Here is a 25,649-nt window from a genome sequence, read left to right as displayed (position 1 = left end):
GTTTACAGATTGCCATGGAAATCTATCTCAGAAAAGCAGTAACCATTATTGTTCAGTAAATTCTGCAAATTAAGAGCCTGAGGTAATCCTTACTGCCATTGCTTTAATGCACACCTGAGGCAAATAAGTGAAAATGACAAATTTTAAAAATCACCATACAAACTTCAGATGACCCCCCAAAATCTTTCAACTCAGAGAAAGAATGGGTGAGATCTAAGGGGCATTATTTTGAATCTGAAGCTGAAAAGAATATGTATAATACTGTGTTATCTAAAAAAAAGGCCTCAGGCAGTTGGAGTCCTTGAATATTTGAAAGTATTTGGCCAAAGGTGATGAATCATAGATGCATATGACTACTTTTTTAAGATAAGAAAGAAGAGTCTTACTGGGTTAAACTTATGGGGAAAAAACACACACAAAAAAAGTAAAGAAAAGGTGTATTATTTTAAAAGGTTACTTTCAAATATATCCAGAGTGAAGTAAAGGTGGGGAAATGACCCCAGGATGTCCCTTGTAGGTGACAAGGGTACAGGGTCAGGTGGGAAATCTTTCTGAAAGAAGCTGTTATTAGTAGAAATTAAGAATATTCATTTGTGTGTGAGGGTAAAATCGAACAGCTTACAGAGTTAACCGGGGACGATTTTTCTTGGGGTCACTGAGAAACAGTTTCCTGTGCTTACAAATAAGGTACATCAAGAAAGGAAAATGGTTTGGAGGTTAAGTCTTTACTCCTGAAAGGTTTCTCAGAACTGATTTTAGAGATCGTTAGTGCCATGGTTAAGATGGCAGTTAGTCTGCTGAGTTCAAATTTTGACCTATTGCTTACTAGCTGTGTGATCTGGAAACATTCTTAATCTTGGGTGGGAATTTGCATCCTTAAGAGTAGAATGGGGATGATGATAGAAAAGCTAAATCAAAGGACCGTTGTGAGGGTTAAAGAGTTAATACACCTGACGTGCTTACGGCGGATGTGTCCTTGGCATACGGGAAGTGCTCAATAAACGTTAGTCCTTGTTGATCTCGGGGGTCTTTTACGGATACGCGTCTACATGTTGGATCCTTCATAGAATTTATTCCCCATCCTCACAGGCATGGAATACAGGTTATCATTACCTCCATTTCAACAGACAGGTAGATGCTCAGCCCTGTGGAGTCACTTTGTTAAGGTGACATGGTTATTAGAACCCAGAACATAGTTGGTTAAGCACCAAAGTCCATGCTCTTTCCTCTGAGTGGTAAAACTTCTGAAATCTTAATTTTCTTTTTATATTGGGTTATTATTCAATAGTATTTAAGACTCAGTAAGATATTGTTAGCACAAGATGCTGAACTGGGAAAGAAAAAATAAATCACATGGCAGCATTTCCCCAGTGTAAGTGTTCACAGCCAGATTCTTCATCTCTCATATTATGCATCGTCTGTTAAGCAATTGGTAATTGCTTTCATGTCTTCCTGAATGCACAAGAATCAGCAGGCTACAATTCCTGAACGATCGTCTCAAGGTCTTCCATGGATATCTACAGACTGTCAGGATGAAAAGGTTTCCCGGGGGAGCAGAAGTGGGTCCAAACACAAGCTCCCTGATTTTTCCTCACATTCCTGAGGTTGCCTGAGTTAAGCATATTGACTAAAAGGTGAGGTATTACACTACCTTGAGTCGGGAGGGATAATAAAATGTACTGTCCTCTCCTCAAAAGGATTGAGTGAGGTCAAATAAGAAAAAAGGTAGAAGGAAAAGCTCTCTGCAGAAGGGAGGATAAATAAATGAGAGAAAGGGATTATTTTAAAGCAGTGAATTAGAAAAATATTAAAGCAAGCCACCTCTGCACACGTGGTAAGTGCGACTGCCTCTGTTCGCAGGTGGCCGGAGGTCAGTGATGTAGTTCAGGGACGGCTGTGGGCTGAAGCACCTGTCAGGCTGAAGCAGAAGGTCAGGTAGACCGAGATGGGAAACCCTGGTCTGCCACTTCGTAGCTAGTGACTTTGGGGAGGTGGTTTCATCTCCCCAAGACTCAGTTTCCTACTAGATAAAATGAGGATAATGATGTACTGATCTCAGCTGGTGGTTGTGGGGATCACATGGGCTGGGACACATCAAGTGCTTAGAACAATGCCCAGAACTTGGTAAGTGCGCGATGCTTGCTAGTCCCTTTATGGACAGAAACGCTACTAAGAATAGTAATAAAAGAGTAAGGGTGACTTTTTTTTTCTTCTGCAAAATAATATTTGTGTGTATGCAAAATCCATCTTTGTGTGTATGACACCCTGCTCAGCTGGTGTCAGGAACAGTGCCTGGCCCATCACAGACACTTATATTTTTGTTGTATTAATTAATGAAGGATGACGTCATGTGAATGTTGATACAGAGTTGTTCCTCTGAGTCAGCCCTCTTACGAGTTTGTTCTTGGACACCCAGGAGAGCCTGGGCCGTGGACAGCCAGGTGTGGGGCCCAGTGAGATGTCTACATGGAGATGTGCATCTCACTGCCTTGGGCCCCACCCAGCATCCTCCTTTGACAGTGAGCTCAGGGTCTCCTCACATGGTGGGTCTCTCCGGGTTGAAGTCCTACCACTAGCTCCTACCCTTGGGTGAAACATGATTTGGATTTTGTTCCTCACTTCACCCCTCAGTGGTCCTGAGCTTGGACCAGCTCGGGGACGAGCAGGTGGCAGTTGTGCTTTAGGACACCTGGCTGCGAACTGGGAGGAGGGGAAACGGAAATCGGGAAGTTGATGAGGAAGCCGGAAAATGTACTCACTTAAACTGCAAGAATGACGGTCATTTTCCTCATGTTCTATTCTTCAGAACATTTTCTCCTTGGGAGATCTTTTTTCTTGAAGAAAGGATATGGCTTTTGGCTTTATTTTTGAGCAATTTAGAAAAATACTGAGTGTTAAGGGGATGATAGAATCAGAAAAATTCAGCAGTGCAGTCGGATTGCGGGTCTTGTACTACTGAGAGCATTAAATACAATGTGGAAAGCATTTCCATGAAACAAGTTTGTGGTGAGGGAACAGGAGGGTGTTAATTCGATCCTAAATGGAAATGAATTCTGTTTTAATCAACATGGCCAAAAGAGAACTAGCTGTTTTTCCTTAAAATTAGTGCCTGTTTCTCTAATTTCATTGATTGCCCTGTTGGCTCTGTTCACCAAGCTAGAGTTGGAATCCCTTTCAGTGGTTCTCAAGCCCTCACCCTACTATCTGATGGGAAACAAATTTCTGTACATCTGTTTCTTTAAGAACTCAAATTTGACTTTTAAAATCTTCACTGGCACGTGCTTTCGTGGACTCTGCCACATCCTCTTAGAAGGAGCAAGAGCATCTAATTCATGTTCATACGGCCAAGGGATTCGCTTTCAAACCACAGAGCTGATAGGGCCACTGGCAGCTTGCATACCCTCCCAGCTCCCAGTTATGAGAATAAAGTGTCAACTCTCACATTCAAGGCCCTCAAGTATTACCCTGATTTATTTTTCTGGCTTGGCCTCAGACCCCCATCGTTCTACTCTCACACGCACTACATTCCAACCAGATCTTGTCTTTCTCTAAATGTCTCAAATGCTCATTCTGCTTCCCCAGCTTGGACATCCTTATTCTTGACCTGTTGAATTCCTAATCATCCTTTATAACCCCCTTCAAATTCACCTTCTGATCATCCCTTCAGAACTTGCCTCCAGACAGCAGCGTGTCTTCCTTAGCACCTGTGAACTCCTTGAGTGGGGAAAAAACCCCCACATTTAATCCACCTGTATATCACTGGGGCCCATGACGGGTGGATCTGTTTGCTGCATTGAGGGATCAGATGGATGAAGACTCTTCCATCAAGGAGCCATTTCCTCTGCATACGGGTTTTCATTTGAGACAGTTAAATGGAGAAGGTATAGAACATAGCTGCTTTTACAGGAGGTGTTCAGTGCATACAGTGGATCAATGGCTGGAAAATGGGGGAGGGACTTTTCGGGTGGGGTCACCTGGAGCACAGGCTCAGACTGCCCTGAGTTACAATACAGACTCGGTAACTTAATGGTCGTATGACTTTGTGGGGTGGGGGGGGGTCCTATTCCTTTTCCTTTATAAAATGGGGATAACTATACTTCCAACACTGTGTAGGGCGTCTTTAGATATGAAGCAAAACGTACAGCCTGGAACACAGTGCTCTTAATTTTACTGAAATAAAGGAACTTTCATATACAAGTTTAGAAATTGGTGGTGTATCAATAGCACTCCTGAACAGACAGGGGAAAAAAAAATCTGTGTTAACAGATGCATGAAAGAAATCTAGGGCTTTTTGCCACAGGATGTGGCCTAGGCTGAACTGTCAAGTTTATAGTAACAGAAGGCACACAGCTGCCTTTAACTATTATATAGTTCCTCTTAAACTATTCAGTTTATACATAAACTATTATGTATTACATACAGCTATTATCATGTCAACTTTGATGTGCTTCCTATCTTTGGTTGCCACTAAGGGAAAGCTTCAATTTCATAACTTGATTTCCAGTTGCAAGCGTTAACCTTCGAGCTCAGACGTAAAAAGACACGATCTTACACCAGCCGCTTTGGTCATCTGATTCCCGAGTCATCTTAAGACATTTTCTTTCTAGGTTCGCCATGGAGGTTTTTGCTGTTCGCAGACAGCATATTTATCTGGGCCATTGGCAGGGTGTGTGTGTGGGAATCTGAAGAAGTCGCTGGAATGAACACAACCATTAGGACTTTAAGATGCTACTCGACGGCCATCCATTTAAAGGCTATTACCAATCAGCTGCCTCTTGCAGGCAGAAGGAAAAAAAATAATCTGTGGGTTGGAGACACTTGAAATCAGAGATGAGCAGGGAGACGCTCTCCCATTTCCAAACAGGGAGCCAGGATGTCAAACATTTTTAGTTTCTCTAAAGACAAAGCTCTCTCTTCTGGATTTTTTTTTTTTTTAAAGGGCTGAATGAACTAAACCCTTCCTGCCCCCATGTTTGCGTAATAATATCCCGCATGTCTCTGCCCGCCCCCCCCCCCCCCTGCAAGATGCCTGCAGCCGGCCGCCCTGCTCTAGTGAGCCCATCTCGTCTGCTTTCCACTTGCCTCCTTCTTAGCTCTTGCCGGATCCTTTTTTGAAATGTCACTCACATTTGTATGCAGGCCAGTGCACAAAACAAAATTAATTTAACTCACAATGGCACGTTAATATTATTATTTTTGACACCATGGAAAACTTATTAACTATAGTTTGTCACAGGCCTCTCAGACTGAACAGCCCAACTACAGCTTGGGGAGAAGTCATATGAGCTAAGGGTTTTCTGGACTGCCAGGCACCGTGAAAAGTCACAGTAGTTGAGTTTTTCCATACTGAAGCTAAAATTAACTGTCGATAAATGGCAACAAAACCTCTGCCGCGTGTTGTTGGACTACCCTTTCTGAGAACATTGCATGGCATGACTTATGCTTGATGTATTTTTCTCCTCCATCAATAAATATGGTCTTGCTATTTTAAAAGAGTTGTGGGAAATTTAAGGAGCATTAATTCTTGTGTGAATTATAAAAGCCCAAGAGTGTAGAAGGAGGAAAAACAGAGAGGCAGCTGGTGTTTCTTGCATGCTTCCTACTTCTGGGTATTTTCACATACAGCATCTTACTACATTCGTCTGTGATGATGATTTTGTTGTTGTTGTTGTTGTGTTAAGGTATAATTGACATGATGGTAAGATTATGTGTTCTCTGTCTTATGCATAAGGGAATTAAAGCACAGAGAGGTTAGCTGACTTCCCCAAGTTTGCACAGCCATGAATGGCAGCAGCAATGGGAACAGAGGTCTGCCTAAGACCCTTCTTGGTCCATGGCTTGCTGCAGCTACATAAATCAGTACGAAATGAAGGAAATCACAGGCCTTACATGAAATGGACAGCCCTGTCTCTGCTTCCCATGAACTGTAAGTTTCCCCAAAATGATTTTATATACATTTGAATTGCACAAAGCTGGCATTTATAAATAGACTTGATATCGAAAGGGTGATAACAAGGTCAACAGTTAAATTTTTCTGATATGAAATAAGTGCCTAACAGTATTTATTTCCCTTATTTGACACCCAATGCTTTGTTTTTCCACATCTACCATGAATGAGGGCGTATTCTTTTTTTCGTTTGTTTCTTTTAGGCCATAACTTAAGAGTTAGCAAATATTTATTAAACTCTTCATAACTTGAAAGGCAGAACAATGAAGCTTTCACAAACAAAAACAGTGTGAGGAATCACTCTTCTGATAAGTAAAATACCCTTGGTTCACTCTTATGACTACTTAAATATAATGAATAAAGCTCAAGCTAGGTTTCCTGGCAGTTATAGAAGGTACTGCTAGGAATATCCACTTGAAATAATTGTTTTTTTTAAAAAAAAAGAATAAATTTAAAACAAATTAAGGCCATCAAAAGGTGAGAGAAAAACAATCATTTGTAGCTATACAGCTTTTCCCCACCAAAGTGTACTCCGTCACGTTCTGTCTGAAGCTGTCACTGAGGAAATGACATAGTAAATACTGGGAAGTCTTACTCCCTGAGCTTCTGGGAGGCTAGCCAGGAAGTCAAATCTCCTTAGCTTCACAAGCAGGCCAAAGGTCTTGCGGAAATGAATGCCTGGTTCAGCCTCCCCCAGGCCTCACATTCCCCCTGCGAAGCTCCTCCCTTATGTGGGATTCAGATATCAGAGTAGAATATCTAAGGGTTCCTAGGTTTTATTGCAGTGGAGCAAACCTGCCAGCCACCAGTTTCCGGAGGTGTCCAGGGGACGGAAACAAAGATTTGATGGCGGCTTACACTGGAACTCATCTGGCATGAAAAATGCAGCTGGTTTACAATCCATGCTTCAAGGAAGCATTCTGGATCAATACGATTGTGTGATAGTATCTCAAAGGTGCTGAAAGCTTTTCAACAATATTTTCTGCTGCCTTAACCCAAGGTCTAAGTCTTGATCTTCTCATTTTGCCCCATTCCTTTGTAAGGCGTGGAAACATTCACCACAAAAACTTCCCTTTGCCAATCAAGACTGTATTTCTGCCTGTTGTACCCCCTTCCAGATTTCTCACTTTGCCGGTGACGTTAAGACGTGTGCGCTCCCACACATTCCAGACGCCACAGAAGTGCGGCAGGCATGCTCTTGGCTTACTTTTAAATGTTAATCTGTTTGGACCTTCCTGTATTCTAATTACTCTGGGGCAGATACGCAACACTTTTCTGGAATAATCTAGGGGAAAATTTCTGGGGCAAACTAATTTGGAGAAAGGGAAAGAGAAATACATCAGCTGAATGTTAAGTTCACATGGAAACTCATCCACTATGTGTGCATTACAGCTGCCGAGGGTCTTGAGAACAGGAAGGGGAATGAAAGAGGGATCACGTGGGTTTACCTTCATTTTCTTAGAACTCAAGGTAAAAAGCACTGAAAAACCCTGCGCTGAAGCCAGAATATACTAGACTGAATTATGAAAGAGTTGTCACTTGTTATATCAAACGTACGTGTGTGTGCATTTATATTTGTACATGTAAGGTAAAAATGGGACCACGATATTATCTTAGCATCCTGAGACAATATTCTCTTGTTCTTAGGTCCCCAAGTTACCTTTAGCCATATGCAGATTTTCGAAAAGCCTACAACACAAGCATCTATATGTGTATTTTAAAATTTTACATTCTGCCTTTTCTGCTTAACGTACTAAAGCATTTTCCTGTGTTGTTATATCTAATGGCTGTCTCCCATTCCAGTAAATGGTGGTGGAAGTAATCATTTTCTGGGTGTTGTACACTGAGCCTACTTCAGTGTGTGAAATGGTAAGTTAGAGTAAGTTGGCTTCCATGTATTTGAATTTCTATGGTGTTGAGATAGGATGGCCAGAGGCTTAGCTTGTTATACTGCCTCTGTAAGAACCCTTTACAACGTGGAATTTCACATCTCTGGACAGACTATTTTGCTGTAAGTAACCTTCATTAAAAATACATTTTTTTCAACCTGGTACTTTTTTTTTTTTTTTTTAATACACGCTACCTGGTAGAAAAGTCAGCATGCTATGACTTTCATTTTTATTGCGTTGGTCTAACTCTCTGCTGAGATTTTGCTGCCTGTGGGGACTTGCCCAAGAAAGTTAGCCAGAGGCTGATATATGGAAAGCCACTCTGCTTAATCAACTCCCCCAAATCTATCACTGTAGTCCAGAGCTCCAGGAATCCATTTCTGCCATTTTTCACTGTCAGAAATGGATTACTTTGAAAGAGACTAAAACCCTAAGTCCTCATGTCATTGTTTGTCAGAGTAATTGGAGAGGGCGTGTCCCACTGTGATAGGTCCTATGAAAATGCAAGGAGAGATTAGAAGTTAAAAAGCAAAGAGGAAGTACCTGTAAGCCTTGATGTAGATTGATGCTACAGCTCTTTTGCTTTCATGGCTTTGCTTTTTAAGCATCTTTTTGATGAATCACAGGACTAGATCCCATGAGAGATCACCTTGTCTATTCCCTTACCTTGAAGCAGGGCTACAAATCCATGTCCCAGTTCTTATTTTTAAAAATCCTCCAGAGAGGTTGGCTCTTTTGAGAGAGCTGTTTCAACATTTAATGCTGCCAGGGCGGTTGTCTTTGGGTTCCATGCCACATTTGAAGGGCTTTATTTTTATTTGGACTTCAGGGACTTCAAAAGGTCATTCTAAGCTGCCTCAAATAGATATTTTGCCCCCAATTAGTGGACTTTCACGACTCCATTCTCTCCTTCAGAGAAAGAGATTGTGGTTTATGAGATCCCAAGTCAGGTTGCCAACTACCATAGACGCCACAGCTCTATGATTTGAGAGCATTTGGTTTGGAAGCACAGGGTTGGTTCCCAGTGGCCTCTGAAGCATGTGAAAGTGTCACCTAAATGTGGAGCAGCAGTAATAATATTTACTGTTAAACTCACAAGAACAGAGATCATGTACCTCTTAAACTTATCACTTTTTAAATGATCTACATTTTGGGGGGACAAATATGAATGAATGCAAGTTGAAATAGATGAACCATAAAAGATAATCCAAACAGATGCAGCCTTTTAAAAGTAAGGAAATACGTCATCTCAGAGGCTTTTCATAGAAAGGAGAAGGCACAGAGGATGATGTCAGTGAGCAGTTTGCATGTGGGGAGAGAGGAGTCCTTAGTTGTCGCCATCTCAGGATATGTGGGAAGGATTTCCGCCTGAAACTCCTGGAGAGATTTGAGCTTCCCACGGACCAGTCTCAGTTTAGGTGGCCAGAACCTGCACTGAGGAAAGGACCATTCGCATTCTCAGTCCTGAGGCCAAGTGCGAACGGTTTTACGTGGAGAGGAGGAGCCCTGAAGCGTTTCCTTCGAGAACACTGGCAGGCGGGGATGCCGAGAGGGCAGGGGGCCGCGGGCCCTGGCCGGTTGGCACGCCCGGGGCTGGGCAGGAACCATCCACTGCGCTCGGCCTGTTGTGCTCCTGCCTCTGCTTCCTGCCCTTGCCCCAAGCGCTCTGACTGACGGCTGGGCAAGCGGCTTCCTGCTGCACTTAGAGGAGATCAAACGATGTCTCCAGCATTACCTTTCTGCGGGAATGACACATGGTGAGCTGGGTTTTGCTCCGAGTTACTTAAGTGCTAGCTCTGGGCACTGAATTCATTACAAGGATCTGAAAGGAGGTTGGAGCCTCGTGTTAGGGTACTGGGTTTCTCCCTGAAATCATCCCCCGGTGACTTAGACAGGACATCCTGGCTTATCTCGGAATCCAACTGAAGGTAGCAAACAGCCTCAACCAGCCTTGTTGACATAAAACTGCATCTCATCCTTTTGCTACCATCAGGCTCAGCACCATGGGTGATGGAGTAACAGTCCCTGGGATACACAGCTTCCTTTCCTCTCACCGCATCAAAAAAGGAAGGCAGGAAAAGAATCCAAACTGCATGTTTGCTGTTTAAAATAGGCACCCTTCTGACCCTGATGAATTCTTCGGGAAAAACCCCGCTCCATTTGTTAAAGGTCATCACAGACACACGCTGTGTTCCTTCTGAAAGTGAATTACCAGAGCCTTTTATACATGGCTGGGACAATTCCTGACTCCAATCCTAGGAATTGGCATGTAGCCCCTGCTTCACATCAGAATTTAAAAATAAGTAGTAACTGACATGGACTTTAGACTAAGGCAAAGCATTGATTTAAATGTCGGTTCATTATGTCCCTTAAGTGATTTCAGGTAGTTTCTTAGCCTCCGTCAGGCTCAGTTTTCTCACCCGCAAATATGGCTTAATAATAACTATAACACAAGTTTGTGACATGAAATTGACCTATTGTATTTCATTATTTCAGATTTAAATTAAATTTGTAATTTGTTTTCCCTCCCAAGGGAGCTGATCAGCAAATATGACAAAACTCTGTTGGGTTTGTGGGGGTGGTGGTGAGACTTTCCAGAAACGATCTAAAAGAGACGGTGCCGATGGAGGAAACCAGGTCTAGAACCAACTGAGACAAGGTTTTGAAAGTCACGATGGACAGTGACAACAGGCACTGCTCACTTCTCACTTCATAAAGGTTTGTTATCCCACTAAATTGAGACCTAACATAAAAAGTGTTTAAACATTTGGCTAAGGTATATGTGACACTGATTGCGAGAATTCATATAAAGATGGCATGAAAATCTCCAGGCAGGGATGATATAAGGTTATTCTTCAAAATAGTAAACATTTGGAGTCAAAGAATGGATACATTGGAGGTGCAATGCCGGGCACGTAGTAATCCTCTTTTTTTTTGTACGATGTAGCTCATGCGTTTTCTCTCCCTCTTTCTCTCATGAGAGGTAGAATTCTGAAACGGAAATCTAGGAGGTTGGTCAGCGCTGTATTTCAGATTGTAGTGCTTCATAAAGCAGTCATCCCTTTTTGTCACATTCACTGCTCTTGAGAAATTATTCTGGTAGAGACAAAAGTGGGGAGATTCTGCAGAGCTCCAGGTCAGATCTTCTGCAGAGGGGGCCAATAAGGAGCTTCTCCCATTGCTTTATGATATGCAGGGGCTTAGGAAGCTCTAAGCAGAAAAAGATGCTTTGTTTTACAGAGAATTTTCTCTTATATCCAAATATACCTAATGAAACACTGTCTGGAGAACATGACAATGTTTCACTGGTCTTTTCTATTGTAGGAATCAGTACAAGGTGAGGGATCTGACTCCATGATCATCATGAGAGCCGGTATAAGGAAAGGGGATGAGAGAGATGGAAGCAATTCCTTCCTCCTGCCAGGAACGGGCAATATAACAGAGTGGAGTAAATCAGAAGATGGGGACTAGAGAGACTTGGGAGCACAAACTAGTGAATGTGATGTGGGAATCTTTCACAGGTGGATCTATGGGCCAGAAAGACTGATCGGGAAAGCGTGGGGGGGCAGCTAAGAGGGTTGAGAATAGGGAAAGGCATTGAATGGAGGTAGGCTGCTGCAGCCCTCCCTCGGCACCGTGTGGTGGCAGCGTTGGAGCTGGGAGAACAGAAACACGGGAAAAAAACAAAGTACAGAAGGCGTGCAGTGTGGGCGTGTGCTCGCAGACTAGAACATCACCCCTAGTGTGGGCCCGATAGCCTCTTTCGCTATTATGGGCGATCCCTTATGATGGATGATGACTCTCTGGAGTCCAACCCACTCTGAAGTTCAGCCCTCCCATGGGCTGGGCAGCCTTGTGCTACTCGGGTTTCTCTTCTGCGTCTATTACTTGGGGAAGCTCCTGGCGCCTACCCCAGAGTGTCACTGTGGCGAATAAACGAGCTAGCGCAGTTAGCACTGGGTCCGGCTCACTGAAAAACTCAAGTGATGTGAGTTTCAACAAAGTTACAGGTAACTTTGTGCTCTATCTGATTTTTTCAGCTCACAGGGCTTTGAAAATACTGTCCACCAAAAAGAAAAAGATAACATTCTCCCCCCTCCACCTCTAAAATTAGGCAATCCTGCTGTGACAGTCAGGTCCATAGCCTTTCTGTCCTCGTCAAATGCGGCCTCAGTATAAACAAAGCATCAGTATGAGAGTGCTTGGAAGACCAGTGACCTCGAAGAGAAACATCCGTCTCTCCGCAGATTCGAAGTTAAACACTGATGTTCATTTTTTTGTTTTTCAACCAGGCAAGCATTTCAAAGGCTGCTATCCTCAATCCCTCTTCATGATTGAGGCTGTCCAAAAATATGTTCAAAAATCAACAGCTAAAACTCCAGCTTCTTGACCTATTTTAATATTCTAATCTCACTCGATTTTCACTTGTTGACACTGAGATACAATTAAGAACAGACAACTCCTGACCCGATGCTAATTCCTAAAAGACGTCCCCCACCCCCCTCCACCTCGCTGTCTGTAAACACTAGCAGAGAGAGAAGAATTCAGGGAAGCGCCTTGTCAGAATATTGATTTATACATGTAGAGATAACGTCTTAAAATGAAAAGGGGTTGGTTCACTTTGGGTAAACCACCTCTCACTGCATTCCAAAAGGTCTGCTGCTTTGAGGATGAGGAGAATTGACTAGAAGTGTTTTCTAAACAAGAAGAATTTTCCCTTTTTAGAGAATTGTCTGTGGGACCTTTTGCTTCCCTCACAACTTCTCACCTCTACCGTCTCGTGCTCTCTGAAGTCCAGAATACTGTTCTTGTGTACAGTTACATTCCACATAGAAAAGCGCTGACTGAGAAGGAACTTTGAGGAAGGAAGCTGAAAGGAGGGGCTGACTCTAGGATGGAAGTCATCACCTCACAGCACACTGGCCTCTAAGCATTTGGAAGGGACAGGATAGGTAGGTGGTTTGTCTTCAGCTGGGTCTGCTGTGCTCTGGGTTCTTCTACTGCCCAATTCTCTCATGTGTTTTCCAAGCCTGGAAGTTTCTGTATCATCAAAACTGTATGGCCGTGTCTTCTGAACCCTTAGGCTGTCTCAATCTGATCACTAAAGGATCTAAGTCTAGTGGTCATAACAATGCTTTTTCACTTGGCAAGGAAATAAGAGTTCTGATCAGTGCTGGTCATTTAAAAAAAAAAAAAGACCTAATATTTATTGAGAATTCATTAGGTGCTAAGTATTGTTCTCAATGAATTATCTCCTTTAGAGCGTATCCCCCCACCTCTAAAGGAGGATGTTAGCCCCATTTTACAGAGGGGTTAAGTAACAAGCCTAAGGGCACGAGGCTGAGTCTAGGGCCAGAGCTTTTATCTACTTGCAGTTCTTCCCACCATTAAATTATAGTCGACTAAGCTTAATGGGTCTGTCTATCTTCACCACTGTTTCTCTAGAAACTAGTATGGTTCCTGGCTCAGAAAAGAGGCTTAATAATATATACTGACTAAATGGAAGAAGGAAGGGACACAATCCATTTGCAGTATTTAAGGCCTCCTGTTCATAGTTGGAAAGCACCGCAGCCATGTGTAAAGCAAGCAGGTTTGCGTGTGTGTCTGTGTGCTTCCTCTTTCATCCTTCAATTACTTAAGTTCTTGCTTATCAGCAAATCTGCCTTCTTCTCCCTTACTCTGTGGTACAAACAGTACAGCTCAATTGCTGACATTTCATCTTCTTGCCGAGTAACAGAATGTAATGGGTTAAAGATTTCCCAACGCAAACATTTGGCCGCTCAAAGCGAGGTAGGAGTAAAACAGAAGGTGAAAACATTTAATTGGAAGAAGTCACAAACAAGATTAAAAAAAAAAAAAAATTGTTCTGAAGCAGACAATGACCTCACCAGAAAAAGATGACATTGCAAAAGATCCAATGGGTGGAACTGGAGGACAGGACCGCACGAGACATCCTCCTGCCTTGATGACGTTGCTTCCCAGCCAAAGCCCTCCTCGCTGTCCCAGTGATGAGGACCAGGTGTAGGCAAGATAATTCTTCCTCTGTACCATTTTTCTTGTGCTCTCTTGGTTTTCTATCTGTTCCTATTTCAACTGCCACTCCTCACTTTCTGCTCCTCTGATCTGTGTTCATGAAATCCATGCTTCCAAATCACTTCGCTCTGCTTGACTTAAAATTCAACTGAAGACTCTAACTCTTTATTCTTTGAATAAAAAGAAAAACTAACACCTACACTAGTTTCTATTAAAACAGGTTTCCTTGGCACTATATGTATCAGAAATTAGATCTGCCGATGATTTTTCCCATGGTGGCCCATCTGAGAGATGGTGTAATGATGTTAATGCTCAAAACATTTTGGTCAGAGTCAGAATATAAGTCTGACAAGAATATCCACCTCGTTACTTCACCATGGCAACTAAAGCTATTGTACTCAAGCTGATCATCCCTGCATGGTCCGTTCTGGGAAACAGCTCCTGGCCATTTCAATAAAGCTTACATTTTAAAGACAAAGACAAACCATTATTGAGGACAGAGAGAAGAATGGATTGTATATTCAGAAAGACTATGGGAGAGAAGGGCTGGGATTCACAGTATCTGGGGGGACCCCAGAGGCACTACAGATGGAGTACTTCGGGACCCTTCGAAGATGACTTCTTTGAGGGCGGTTTGACTCATGACGCATGTTTGCTAAAGAAAACTTCTACGTGATTTTACTTTGTCCAACCAGTTCACCTGAAAATATTTATTTAAGCACAATGGGTGTTCCAGGCACTGGGGATAAGAAGATAAACAAGATAGGCGACCTCCTTGCGTTAACTGAGCGTCAGTCAACTAAGTAACAGTACGGCGGAGTAAAGAGAGAACTCCTTCAGGAATCAGACTTGCTCTGAATCTTCATTCTGGTGCTTATTTTCTGGGTGGCACTAGGCCAATTCCATTTTCTAACACGTGAGATAGGAATACAGAGAGTTACCCCACAGGACTGCTCCAAGGATTACCTGAGACGGTGGGAGAAAAGCCCCGAGGAATAGAGTGCTTGGCGTGCAGGTGGGCCTGGCTTTCAGACTCCAGCTCTTGTCCTTGGGAAGAACCAGTTTCACAAGCTTTATTTAATCTGTCCCGAGTCTAGGTTCATCAGTCTGATATGGTAAGGGACAAACTGTCACTGAGCAACTTCGCTCAATCTTATTTCTCAGGATATCTGTTCAGACTTTGCGCTCTTCCCTGGGCCTGTCATGGGCAGTCTTAGTCCTGTCAATTGGCTGTTGTCCATCTCTTGGCTTTTACCGTCTGGAAGGCATCCTCAGCTTCTTCCTGCCTATTCAAATTCTACTCAGGTTTAAAGACTAGCTCACTTTTTTCAATTCTCCCATAGATACCCACCCCAGCCCTGCCATCCGTGCCTCTTCTTTTTGCTTAAAACATACGGTGCATTTTAATTGAGATTCTTACTTGGTTCTTTGTGAAGCTGCTTTTGTTATTTTGCATCATGAGGTTTTGCTACTATTATTGACCATTTCCCATACGTGAATCTTAATCTTCCATTTTATGCATTTTTCAGTGGTAATTTCACAGATACTCAATACGTTTTGAATAAATGAATGAGAATTTACATTCTATTTAATAACAATTTTTTTAAAATGGAAAGCAAAATCCCTCTGTCTTCATTAAATTCATCAGCACTCACAAGTGAGTAATAACATGTTTGTGTTAATGAGTACCTTTGAATTTCAGGGCTCTGTATCCTGGGCAGGGATTTATGCTGAGTATTTATGAAATATAGTTAAGAAGACCAAAGTGCCACAGCTACTTACTGTTGTTTCTTCTTGTGCTATATTACAGCGGCAACATATTATTATATGTAAGGTGAAAAATATAAATATATAGATTTTAGTCAGTTGCATGTTGTCAAAGCAGAATGACCAAGTTTTAGGATTCCAAAATAAACAAGCCAAAGCTGAGGAAAACTGATTTGTATCATTTTTGTTTTGTACTTAAGTGGAGTGTATAGCTACACTTTGAGTCTGAAAAGACTGGGAGAGACTGCTCAGAGAAGATGGGATGGTGAAGCAGAAAGAGCACGGGCTTCCGGCTGGCGTTGGAGTTTCAGCTCTGGCCTTGGCTGTGTGAAGTTGGGCAAACCACTTAGACTTTTCTGGGCTTCAGGTTTGTTCCCCACCCCCCCACCATTTTGTAAAACAGATTCAACCTGCCAATTTTAAAGAACATTGTGAGAATTATTTTTGTTGGCACACAGTAGACGCTCAATAAGTGGCAGCTTTGTAAAAATTATTTGTGCTTATAACTTAGGTAGAGAAGTTAAGGGTAAGCTTTAATAAGATGAATTTTGGAAAGAAGGGAGCTGGGCTGGGAACACAGGCCTTTGGGCGATTACAGTTGGACAAGGGAGGGCGATGCAGTGGGCTGGGTTATGACAATGGGGGAATGATGGAAGGTCATCAGAGGGCGTTTTGAAAATGTATATTAATTGGTTCCAAGGAGAATTCAAAGAAAACGAACAAAATCTTAAGTTTACTGTATCTACAATGTTTGTGGCTAAATGTGTATTAACTTGCTAGGGAATTCACAATAAAATGTGCCAACTAAATGTCACTTGCTGTCTGCAGAGTCATTAGCCACTGCAGTCGCTGACCTTTAACGTACCCTGAAAGGAGTCTGGGGTGCAGGTCAGGAGTGAAGCACTCTGTGCTCTGGGAAAACTGGCAGAACAGATCTTGAGATAGTTAAGATATTTTCCAGAGAAAATTTGACAGACTCAAATTCTTGCACAGACCAATACATAAAAAAGCCCTAAAACTACTAACTAAGCTATTTGTTCCTCTTGGCTAGCAGTCACCTTCCACCGAGACGTGTGTCTGACTGCATGTACCCCTCGCCAGAATCACATATACTGACCTCCCCATCTTGTATTTTCGGAGCGGTTTCTCAGAGCTCTGAGAGGCTGTCTCCTGGGCTATAGTGCTCAGTGAGTCCTCATAAAACTGAAAATCACAGTCCTTACACTGTGACTTTTGACTTTGGTTGACAATATGTAATTGTCCTTTAGAATCTCAGTGAAGTGAGAATTTGGTTTTATCCATTTGTGCCTGAAAAGTCTTTTTAACTAGAAAGGTGATCAAATGACAGTCCTACATACTAGAGGAATATTACCAATTATTTGCTCTTTCCTATGATGTTTTTAGAAACCTCATCAGGAAGCAAACAGCATTTATTATGCATAGAGATACAGTTATAATTGGTGATTGAAATTCGGACCAAGGATGCAGATGTAAGTGAATCATAGCTGTGGCCAAAGACGTATCAACAAATCAAATGCAACTCTGTATCTATACTTGTTTAAAGGGAAACGATTATGTTCCAAGTACCACAGAATGGACACATAGATACTCAGCACACTAAAATAGATCATGGTCTATATATAAGACAATTCAATATTACATCATACCAATTACATTATAAATCTGCCTAGCAACAAATATTCTTAGATACAATAAGCTTAGATTTTGTTCATATTCTTGGAATTCTCCTGGGAACTGATTCTTTTTTATTTCCCTCTGGGTAAATTTCCATGTTGCTAGCAGAGACTTAAATCAGAGCTTTAACTAAATCTTAACTTTAAATAAAAGTTAAATTAAGCTGAGCCACAAGCTCTCTGTGCATCATGGAACAGGATAAAAAGGTGATAGAGAGGAAAGAGATACTGAATAAGCACTGACCCCCCCACAAAAAAAATTAGTGAAAGAAACTCATTAATTTTCATGACCATCAGCAAAAACAGTAACAGTGATTTTGCTAAGCATCAAACTGCCTCCCTTTTATAGAAAAAGACCAAAAAGGTAAAAAGGGTACTGAGCCATTTTCATTGTTGGGTGCTAAGATGTTTTGTTGACAGTTTTTCCGAAGACTTTAGACTTCATCTGTAAAGTGGATGACAATTACTGTAACCTGGACTTTGAAATGGGAGTTTGGAAACATCTCTCACAGTATAGTGAACACCTCTACCCCATACACTGATTCGAAAATACTTTTGTACACCTACTGTGTGCTTGCCTCTGTGATCAAACTTGGTTTCAGAATTGGGAACAACAGACAGGGCTGCTCACGGTGCAGCGGGGAAGGCAGACGTGAACAAGTAAACAGATGCAAGTAAATACACCCTCCTAGAATGCTGTGGGTCACAATGAGAGCTTGCTGCATTTCTCTAATGCGGTAAATTGTGCATGACAAGGAAGATTGTTACTGGCATCCATATTACAAGTTCCCGCAGTTAACCTTAACCTCTTTTATAAGGATTCCCATTCAGGGCATTGATTTTGTTGTGCGGAGATTCTTGGAAGGTATGAGTTACCATTCGACAGCTAAGTATACTTAGAAACAAACAAAAAAGAAACGGCATCAGTTCTTTTGATCCTTGGACAAAAGAGATGCCATAAGGAAGAATGACTTTAACCCATTCGAAAGAAGTACTAAGTAATGGATGATCAGAAACAAACAAACAAAGAAACTTGGGCTTTTTGATTGAATATGTATCCTCCAAATGCTTTTCTGTGAAGTCAATGTTTTTCTAATTAGGCTTAAAAATGGGAAATTTTCTTGCAAAATTGATTTTCTATTAAGGCACTAAAGCAGTTTCTCTTCCCTTCTGCTTGGGTACTAATTAAATTATGTCCCAACTTGTTTTAATTCAGCAATCAATTTTTCCTCTATTTGTACTAGATCACAGAATCTCATTTAAAAATCGCTCTTTAATGAATTCTGCACAAAGGAGAGGTGATGGATGCTCTCTGATGGAGACAAAATAGTACTGGTCGAGTCAGGAGACAGACTCGAAAAAACAAAAAAGGGATTCGGTTGTATTCTGGTGGTATATTTCTTAGGCTGTTTTGAGAGATAAGAAATAGTAGTGAGAGGCATGGGGGTGAAAACTTAGGAACAAAATGCTAAAAGAAGAAGGGTCTAAATGCTTTGAAGATCTACTTGACACTGGGGCACAGGACTGAGACACTTTCTACAATGATCATAAATAAAATTTATTAAAGAAGATAGAATCTTAGTTATTGATTGTAACATCTGAAGGAATTAAGTGAGAATACTGAGTGGATTGTTCCAAAAGTCCGAAGGTTGGCTTCAGGTTTGATTTGTGGGGAGCATAAATAAATGTTTCTTGATTCCAATGAAGAAAATTTCAAAAATCCACCAGGCAGACTAAGGCTGCACATATTAGAAGCCTTTTGCAAATGGAAGAACTGTATATGCTGATAGTAAAGGATGCTCTTTGAGGCTTTCCCATGAAGAAGGGGAAAATTAAGAAAATAAGATATCTAACCATCTCTCAAAACTCAAAGGATTTCTGTTTTAAAGAAACAGAGGGATAGAGAGATGTAGCTGGCTTGTGAGCTCAGGGTCCATCTTCATCTCTTGGGAGGTGGAAGGGGGGAGGGTGACCAACCATGCAACATACGAAAAGGCAAATGAACCTGAACTAGGCAGGTGGACTTGACTGTGTTAATTAGAGAAACGTTATCAAGTCAGAAGGGAAACCTCAGCAGAGAAGTTTTCACGAGGGACTAGAATCTAACAATGGGAGTTGTGTGCTTGCTAGGGTGCTTCTGGATAACTTATCTCTTCAACACCCTCTGTATTTTAAGCATGTGCTCAGTAACTTTCAGATAAGGCTGCTTCCCATTTTTTCCCCAAATTGCTTGCATATTAGTCACTAAAATAACACGTAATTCTTTACCTTACATAATTAACACATAATTCTTTAACTTATATAATTGCTTCATCATCTTATGACTTTTATATATTTTAACTTTCAACAACAAAGTCCTGCCCTGTTCTATCACAGACCCAGGGTTGGATCTGAGTGGGCTGGATTTAACCCGTATGAATCCAAGTCTCCCTGAACAGACTACTGTGATTAGTGGTTCAGTATTTAGATTCCAGAGCTGTTTCTTGAATGCCTTTTTCTCAGTTTCTTTGGTACGTTTTGCTCATTATGACATTAAAAATAAGATTTAACATTTTAGAGGAAAGCAAAACAAAAATCCTCAACAAAATTGCTCATATAAAGAGGAAGAACATTTCTTTAAAATTATGAGAACTAAAGTCAATCTAAGACTTCAGATGATTGGTACAGCTAAATTTTCTCCGTTAATGAACAGTGGCATGAAAAAAGAGCACAGATCAGTGAGAATAAGTAATTCTTTAGATTTGAATGTGACCAGAATCTTACTTTATTTATTATGAGAAAGTTTGTATCTGAATCTAGTCATCCGGAGATACTTTGTAAGCTAGACATCTGTTTCATGAGATTTTCTACATCACAAGAAAAGGCAACAGTCACTCAGTTGAACACCAAAAATTATTATTCCCAAGTAGATCTCAAAGAGGAAAGATTCCAGAGTTTAAAAATGTAGTTAAAATGTAGTCTCATTAAAAACTTCTACAGACGTTCAGTAAGTACAACGGTGGTGAGAAAAAGAATAGAGAAATACAGAAAGAGGAAAAAGAGCAGAACAGAGAGGGAGACGAATGCACAAGAAAGAAAAAACAAAAAAGTAGATTGGTCAAGAAGAGAGACTGGGTGACCTCTTGCTAAAGGGACATACACACATGGCAGCTTCCATGCTAGGCATTTGGTACCCTATCCTACTTAATCTGTAGGATAAGGGGTAGGTCATGTTAGAGCACTCTCTAGGTGAAAAAAAACCTCTGAATTTTAGAGAGCGTAAGTGATTTGTCCAAGGTCTCTGACCTAGTCAATGGATCAGTCAGGACTGAAACCCAGGAGTGTTGGATCTTAAAGGTAAGACATTTCCCAGAAACCAGTCTCGCTGGCAATGAGCAAGGCAAAGATGGGGGTGAGGGAGGAACATGCGACAGCTCTAAGCCCCATGAAAGCAGGAGCAGTGTCCACTCTTGCCACTTTCTTTCTTTTTTTTTTTTTAACACCTGGCACAGTTCCAGGAATATGGCACCATATATGAAGTATTTGCATACTGAATCTTTTTGAATGAGTTGGGTGACAATGATCTTAGATAGGGAGAGAAGACATGGAAGAAGAAAGAAATAGAAGAAAGAAAGAGAGCAAGTCAGGGGGTGAGAACAAAAATGTGATTTTTTTTCTTGAGGGGGGAGGGCAGTCTACCTAAACTGTTAGATTCTAGAAAGTCAAATCTGTCCACTTAGTGTCAAGTCTCAGACTCTGCCCATAGAGGAAACTACCCAATGGCTTGCATTTCCTAACTCAGGCAAAAATGTTTACCAACTTTCTAGAAACCCAGCAGGGTGTGGTAGTGGAATCCATGCAACTTGATAGTGACCAGCTAGTAGAGGCGAGGGATGTGAGCCATGGACCCTGGACAGGTGGGCAGTGTGAGGCACAAGTCAGCCATGTCTGGATACTCAACCAAAAAGCCAACCAATAATCAGTCAGTTAACAAAGACCCATCAGTTAATAAATACCTGTTATGGCCCCACTTTATGCCCCCACCCCCAGCCACAGGAATTTACATGGAGTCAGATACTTCTATAAAAGATAAAAATTCAATGAAACAGCTCACGACTTTGTTAAATGATTAGAAGCATGGTGATCAAATGATTAAACATTTCTTTTCATACAGATGTTGGATTTAATATCGATATTACTTACTCACAGGGAAGAACTATTCATAAAAGTCATAAAATTTAAAAACTCAATATCTTATTCTTAGGTGGTTCTATCGACAGAGAGGCTAAATCTATTTCCCTACCAAAGAATCTAATTTTGAGTAACCTATTTGGTTAAGTAATGGGTATTTCCTTCCCACAAAAAAAGCAGAGCTTAACTCAGATAATTTTGCTTCCTTTTGTACAACCAAGTCATAATTGTACAGCACTAGTAAAATTCAAGTTCAGGGCAGTAATAAACATATCTGTTCTTAAAACCTCACTTCGTAGTAATGGCCACAGGGAACCTTATGTTTCTCAGGTAATGGTCTTGGTTGAGGTTCTCTGCAGTCTCGGGCTACTCTGATTTCCCTGGTGGCCCAAAGTGACCACACCTGACATAATCCTAGGGATCTAGGAATCTTAAATGATGGAGGCTGTTGGCAAATTCTTGGGTCTTTAAAAACCCATGTCAGGACTTAAAAAAAAAAAAAAGCTGGAAAAGGAGTTGCTAATTTTAGGGATTCAGAGAAACTAAGAGGAGTTTGCTTTTCTGGTATCGGCCTGTTGATACATAAGCACAGAAAAATGCTAGTGTCAGGCTGGCATGGAATAATCAAATAGGATTCATTATGATGTAGTTTAGATGCACTAAGGATATTGAACATCCCCTTTTAAAATCACAGAAAAACCCTGGGCTAAACTACTATAACTGGGGAAAAACAATGTGAAGAGGACTATAAAAATGTGAGTCATTAAAAACAGATTTCAGATCAGCCTTTGTGAATTTCATCTGATGTCTCACCCATCATGCTCTTGTATCTTTAGCAGAAACAATGAACTATCTGTGATATGCAGAAATAATCAAGGAAAAAAATGCCATTTCATTTCTATTTAAGAGCTACATAACCCATGTAGAAAACATAACTTTTTTTTTTTGTGGAAAAATACAAAAAGTAAGATGACTTTTCACTGTCCATTTAAAGAAGTAGAGAGGTGTGTGTGTGTGTGTGTGTGCGCGCGTCTCTCCGAGGAATTATCTATAGACCTGCACACGTCTCTCTCTTTTCTTTCAAACAAGACCCAGAAGACCTGTGTACTTTTACCAAGGTTACACAGTCCCCTAACCCTCTTTGGCCATCTGTCAGCTGCTGGAGGCCCAGTCATCCTTTGTAAAGAGCATCTCTCAGTAGGTTATTATGTGGGTAGTAACTGGCGAGTACAGCTTGTCATATTGGAAGTGGTAGCAATTCTCTTACCTCTTCCTTCTCTGCACTTTGCAGATCACGCCATTCCTCGGTTACGTGACCGAAATCCACTGTGTTCATAGGGACTTTAAATTCCCCAATGATGTCATGCTTGGAGAAACGATCAAAATCATACACAGCCATCACCAGAGTCTTGCCACCCAGTTCCGAGTATGGCACCTGTATAGAAAGAGGAGGATAAAATGTCTGGTCACAAAAAAATGCTTAAAGCATGTTACTTGTTTATAGTGTTTAATTTTAATATTTATGTTGGATAAATAGAACAGGGAGGTAATTCTGCTTTGGGTTTTTTTGTTTGTTTTTTGTTTTTTTTCCTTAAATTGAACCATTTGACTAAAAGCTTGAGGCTCAAATTACTTGGGAGAAAATGGGGACTTACCATAGTGATTTATCACTTTATCCCAAAGTTCTTGAAGCTGGTAGCATTATTAATAACAGCTCCTGCTGTTAGTCATGCTATAAACACATCAAGAGTAATACAAGAATAAACCAAGCCAATTGCATTGGACTCTGTAAGTCAGTTTTCTTGTGGAATATTTTGTTGTTACTGTTAGGATCAGTTACATTGTCAGGGTGCAAATCCGATAGACAACTTCTTTCAACAGTTCTGTGAACTCTTTCAAGCCATTTGGATGCTACAGTTTAATGGAGTGGTGATTTATGAAAAGGCACGCTAGGAGTCTGCAAAGATTGAAATGAAAGTTGCAAGGTGCCTCACCTACTCCCTAAAATAATTTACTGATTGACAGGAGCTGACTAGAAAATTGATGTTTTGAATATCAGAGATGCATTATAATAGAGATCTCGAAGTTCATGCCCAGGTGTGGCAGTCTTTAGGACGAGGGGTGGCAAAAGGCCCAGAACTGATGACTTCTCCAGCTGGTCAGAAATACCTGGGACAGATGTTACGGGCTGGGATATTTATTAGTGACATTTTTAATATTCAGGGAAAGCAGTGCAATCCAAGAGCGCTACACTTCAGTGACTGGGTAGAGGTCCCTAATTAAGAAATTGTTTAGACTTGTATTGAAGGTTTCATCAGTTTCCAGACACTTCCTATTATTTTATCAGTGTAAACTGTTGTCTTAGGCTCCAGCAAACATTGCTCAATTAACTCCGTATATTAAGAAGGAAAGGAGAAGGAAGAATATTTGACTGTATATGGACAAAAAGTTTAATTTTTCCTGAGAGTTATTTCCTGTCACTTATTGGTCATCTATTTGGAATCTGATTAAAATTGTATGATTAAAAACTAGTCACAGTGTATGTTCCATTTTCAAAGGAAAAAAAATAAACCCTTCTAAAGAGCTGAATTTGAAAGGAAGAAATAGTGAATTTTAGAGTAGGAGTGAACTCTTGAAAATTTCACCTTGTTTCTGAAATGTCTCTGGGTTTTTTTGGTGACTGTATTGAAATGGTATCAGTCATGAACCTGGGTTTTGGATCAGACAGGCCTGGGCCTGAGTTTCCCCATTTTCCCGCTAAAGGGCCTGGGGCCTGTAAAGAAATCTGAGCTTTTTTTTAAATCCAACAAAGAGTGATGATGATAATAGTGCCTACTTCACAGAGGCTGGCTGAGGCCAACTGTGCACAAGTGAAGCACTGAGCACCGTGCTGGCGCACAGTGGGTGCTTACTAGTTGTTGTTGGTTAGTACCTCTTTCAGGTGGGAATTGTGTGGGAGGAAAGAAGCATTTAGTCTGCGGCATGCTGAGTGCGTGTGAAGTGGATCTGGACTCAGTTTTAAAGCCAGTCCTCTCAACACTCCATTATGCTCCCATTCCCACGTCATGAAGCCTATTGGCACCTAGGCCGCATAATCTACAAGGCCTACTGGAGAAATTAACCAGTTCTCTAGAAACAGTGGTGTATTTCTTAAATCTGTCAAAATATATTGTACTGTGCACTTTGGAGTGATTTATGGTTTGATCAACCTTCTTGAAATAAAATGGAACCTGATAAAAATTTTATAGGCAATTAAAAAGTGTCCATCATTACACTTCCTGAATTCACAGAAATCACTAAAAACTATTAGCTATATATATATTTTAGAAATAACATGGATAACTCAAAACAAAACAAAGCCTCACAATATTTCAAACAGTTTAAGAATCTGCTGATGAAATTATGGTTAGAAACTGCTGACCTAAATTAAGATGAATATATAGTCAGATAGAATGATTATGGTTACCTTTTGCAATACTTTTTTTTTTTAGTTTTAATTGTACGTTCTGGGGCATATTGACCATAGTGATTAGCTCTTCATAAAATGAGTAGTTTCAGAATGTTTGTACTGCCACTCTAAATTAACTACCTGGGTTTAGAAAAGTGTAGGTTTTAAAGGATTACTGACAATACACTAGGTTTTTTTTTTTTTTTGGTCTTAAAAACTGAAATTTTAGAGTGAATAGAAAGACACTGCTCTTTGACAAAATTGGAAACAAGGCTCGTGAAAATAACTTATGTCCTGGGTTTCATCCATTTATTTCATACCAGAATGTCTGCTAACACGAGGCACGTGCTATCTGTCTGCTAAGGCTGAGCGATGGACGGGCGGTTTTCAGTCGGCCAGCTGGCATAGTCACTGACATGAATTGTTTTAACTAATGCATTTTTATAAATTTCACATACTAGAGAGATGTACCAAAAGACTGTGTTTTACGCATTATTTCAAACCGACAGCTACAGAAATTCTGTATGCAGGGATGCCTGAGGACTGCCAAGCACGTTTTCCTGTTGAGTTATTACATGACCAGAATTCCTCTTTTTTGTTGTTTGTCAACTGAGGTGTCTCAACAAGATGAAAAGCACCAGGGAAGAGCCGAGAGTAAAGGAAAACACTAGAGACGCAGAAAAACCATCGGTTTATATTCC

At 41.0% G+C, this 25,649-nt stretch overlaps 1 protein-coding gene across 4 annotated transcripts in view; it reads right to left on the bottom strand.

Annotated features, from left to right (window-relative positions):
* Nucleotides 1–25,649, bottom strand: part of SYT1 (synaptotagmin 1) — a 618,694-nt gene that overhangs the window by 90,640 nt on the left and 502,405 nt on the right. For all 4 annotated transcript variants that reach the window (XM_031463091.2, XM_031463090.2, XM_064491557.1 and 1 more), the window contains exon 8: nucleotides 22,768–22,935. In XM_031463091.2, coding sequence (XP_031318951.1) covers nucleotides 22,768–22,935 — 168 coding nt within the window. The remainder of the gene's footprint in view (nucleotides 1–22,767; nucleotides 22,936–25,649) is intronic.

Source organism: Camelus dromedarius, chromosome 11 (assembly GCF_036321535.1).
Source record: "Camelus dromedarius isolate mCamDro1 chromosome 11, mCamDro1.pat, whole genome shotgun sequence".
NCBI lineage: Eukaryota > Metazoa > Chordata > Mammalia > Artiodactyla > Camelidae > Camelus > Camelus dromedarius.
This window is presented reverse-complemented; position numbering and strand designations above follow the sequence as displayed.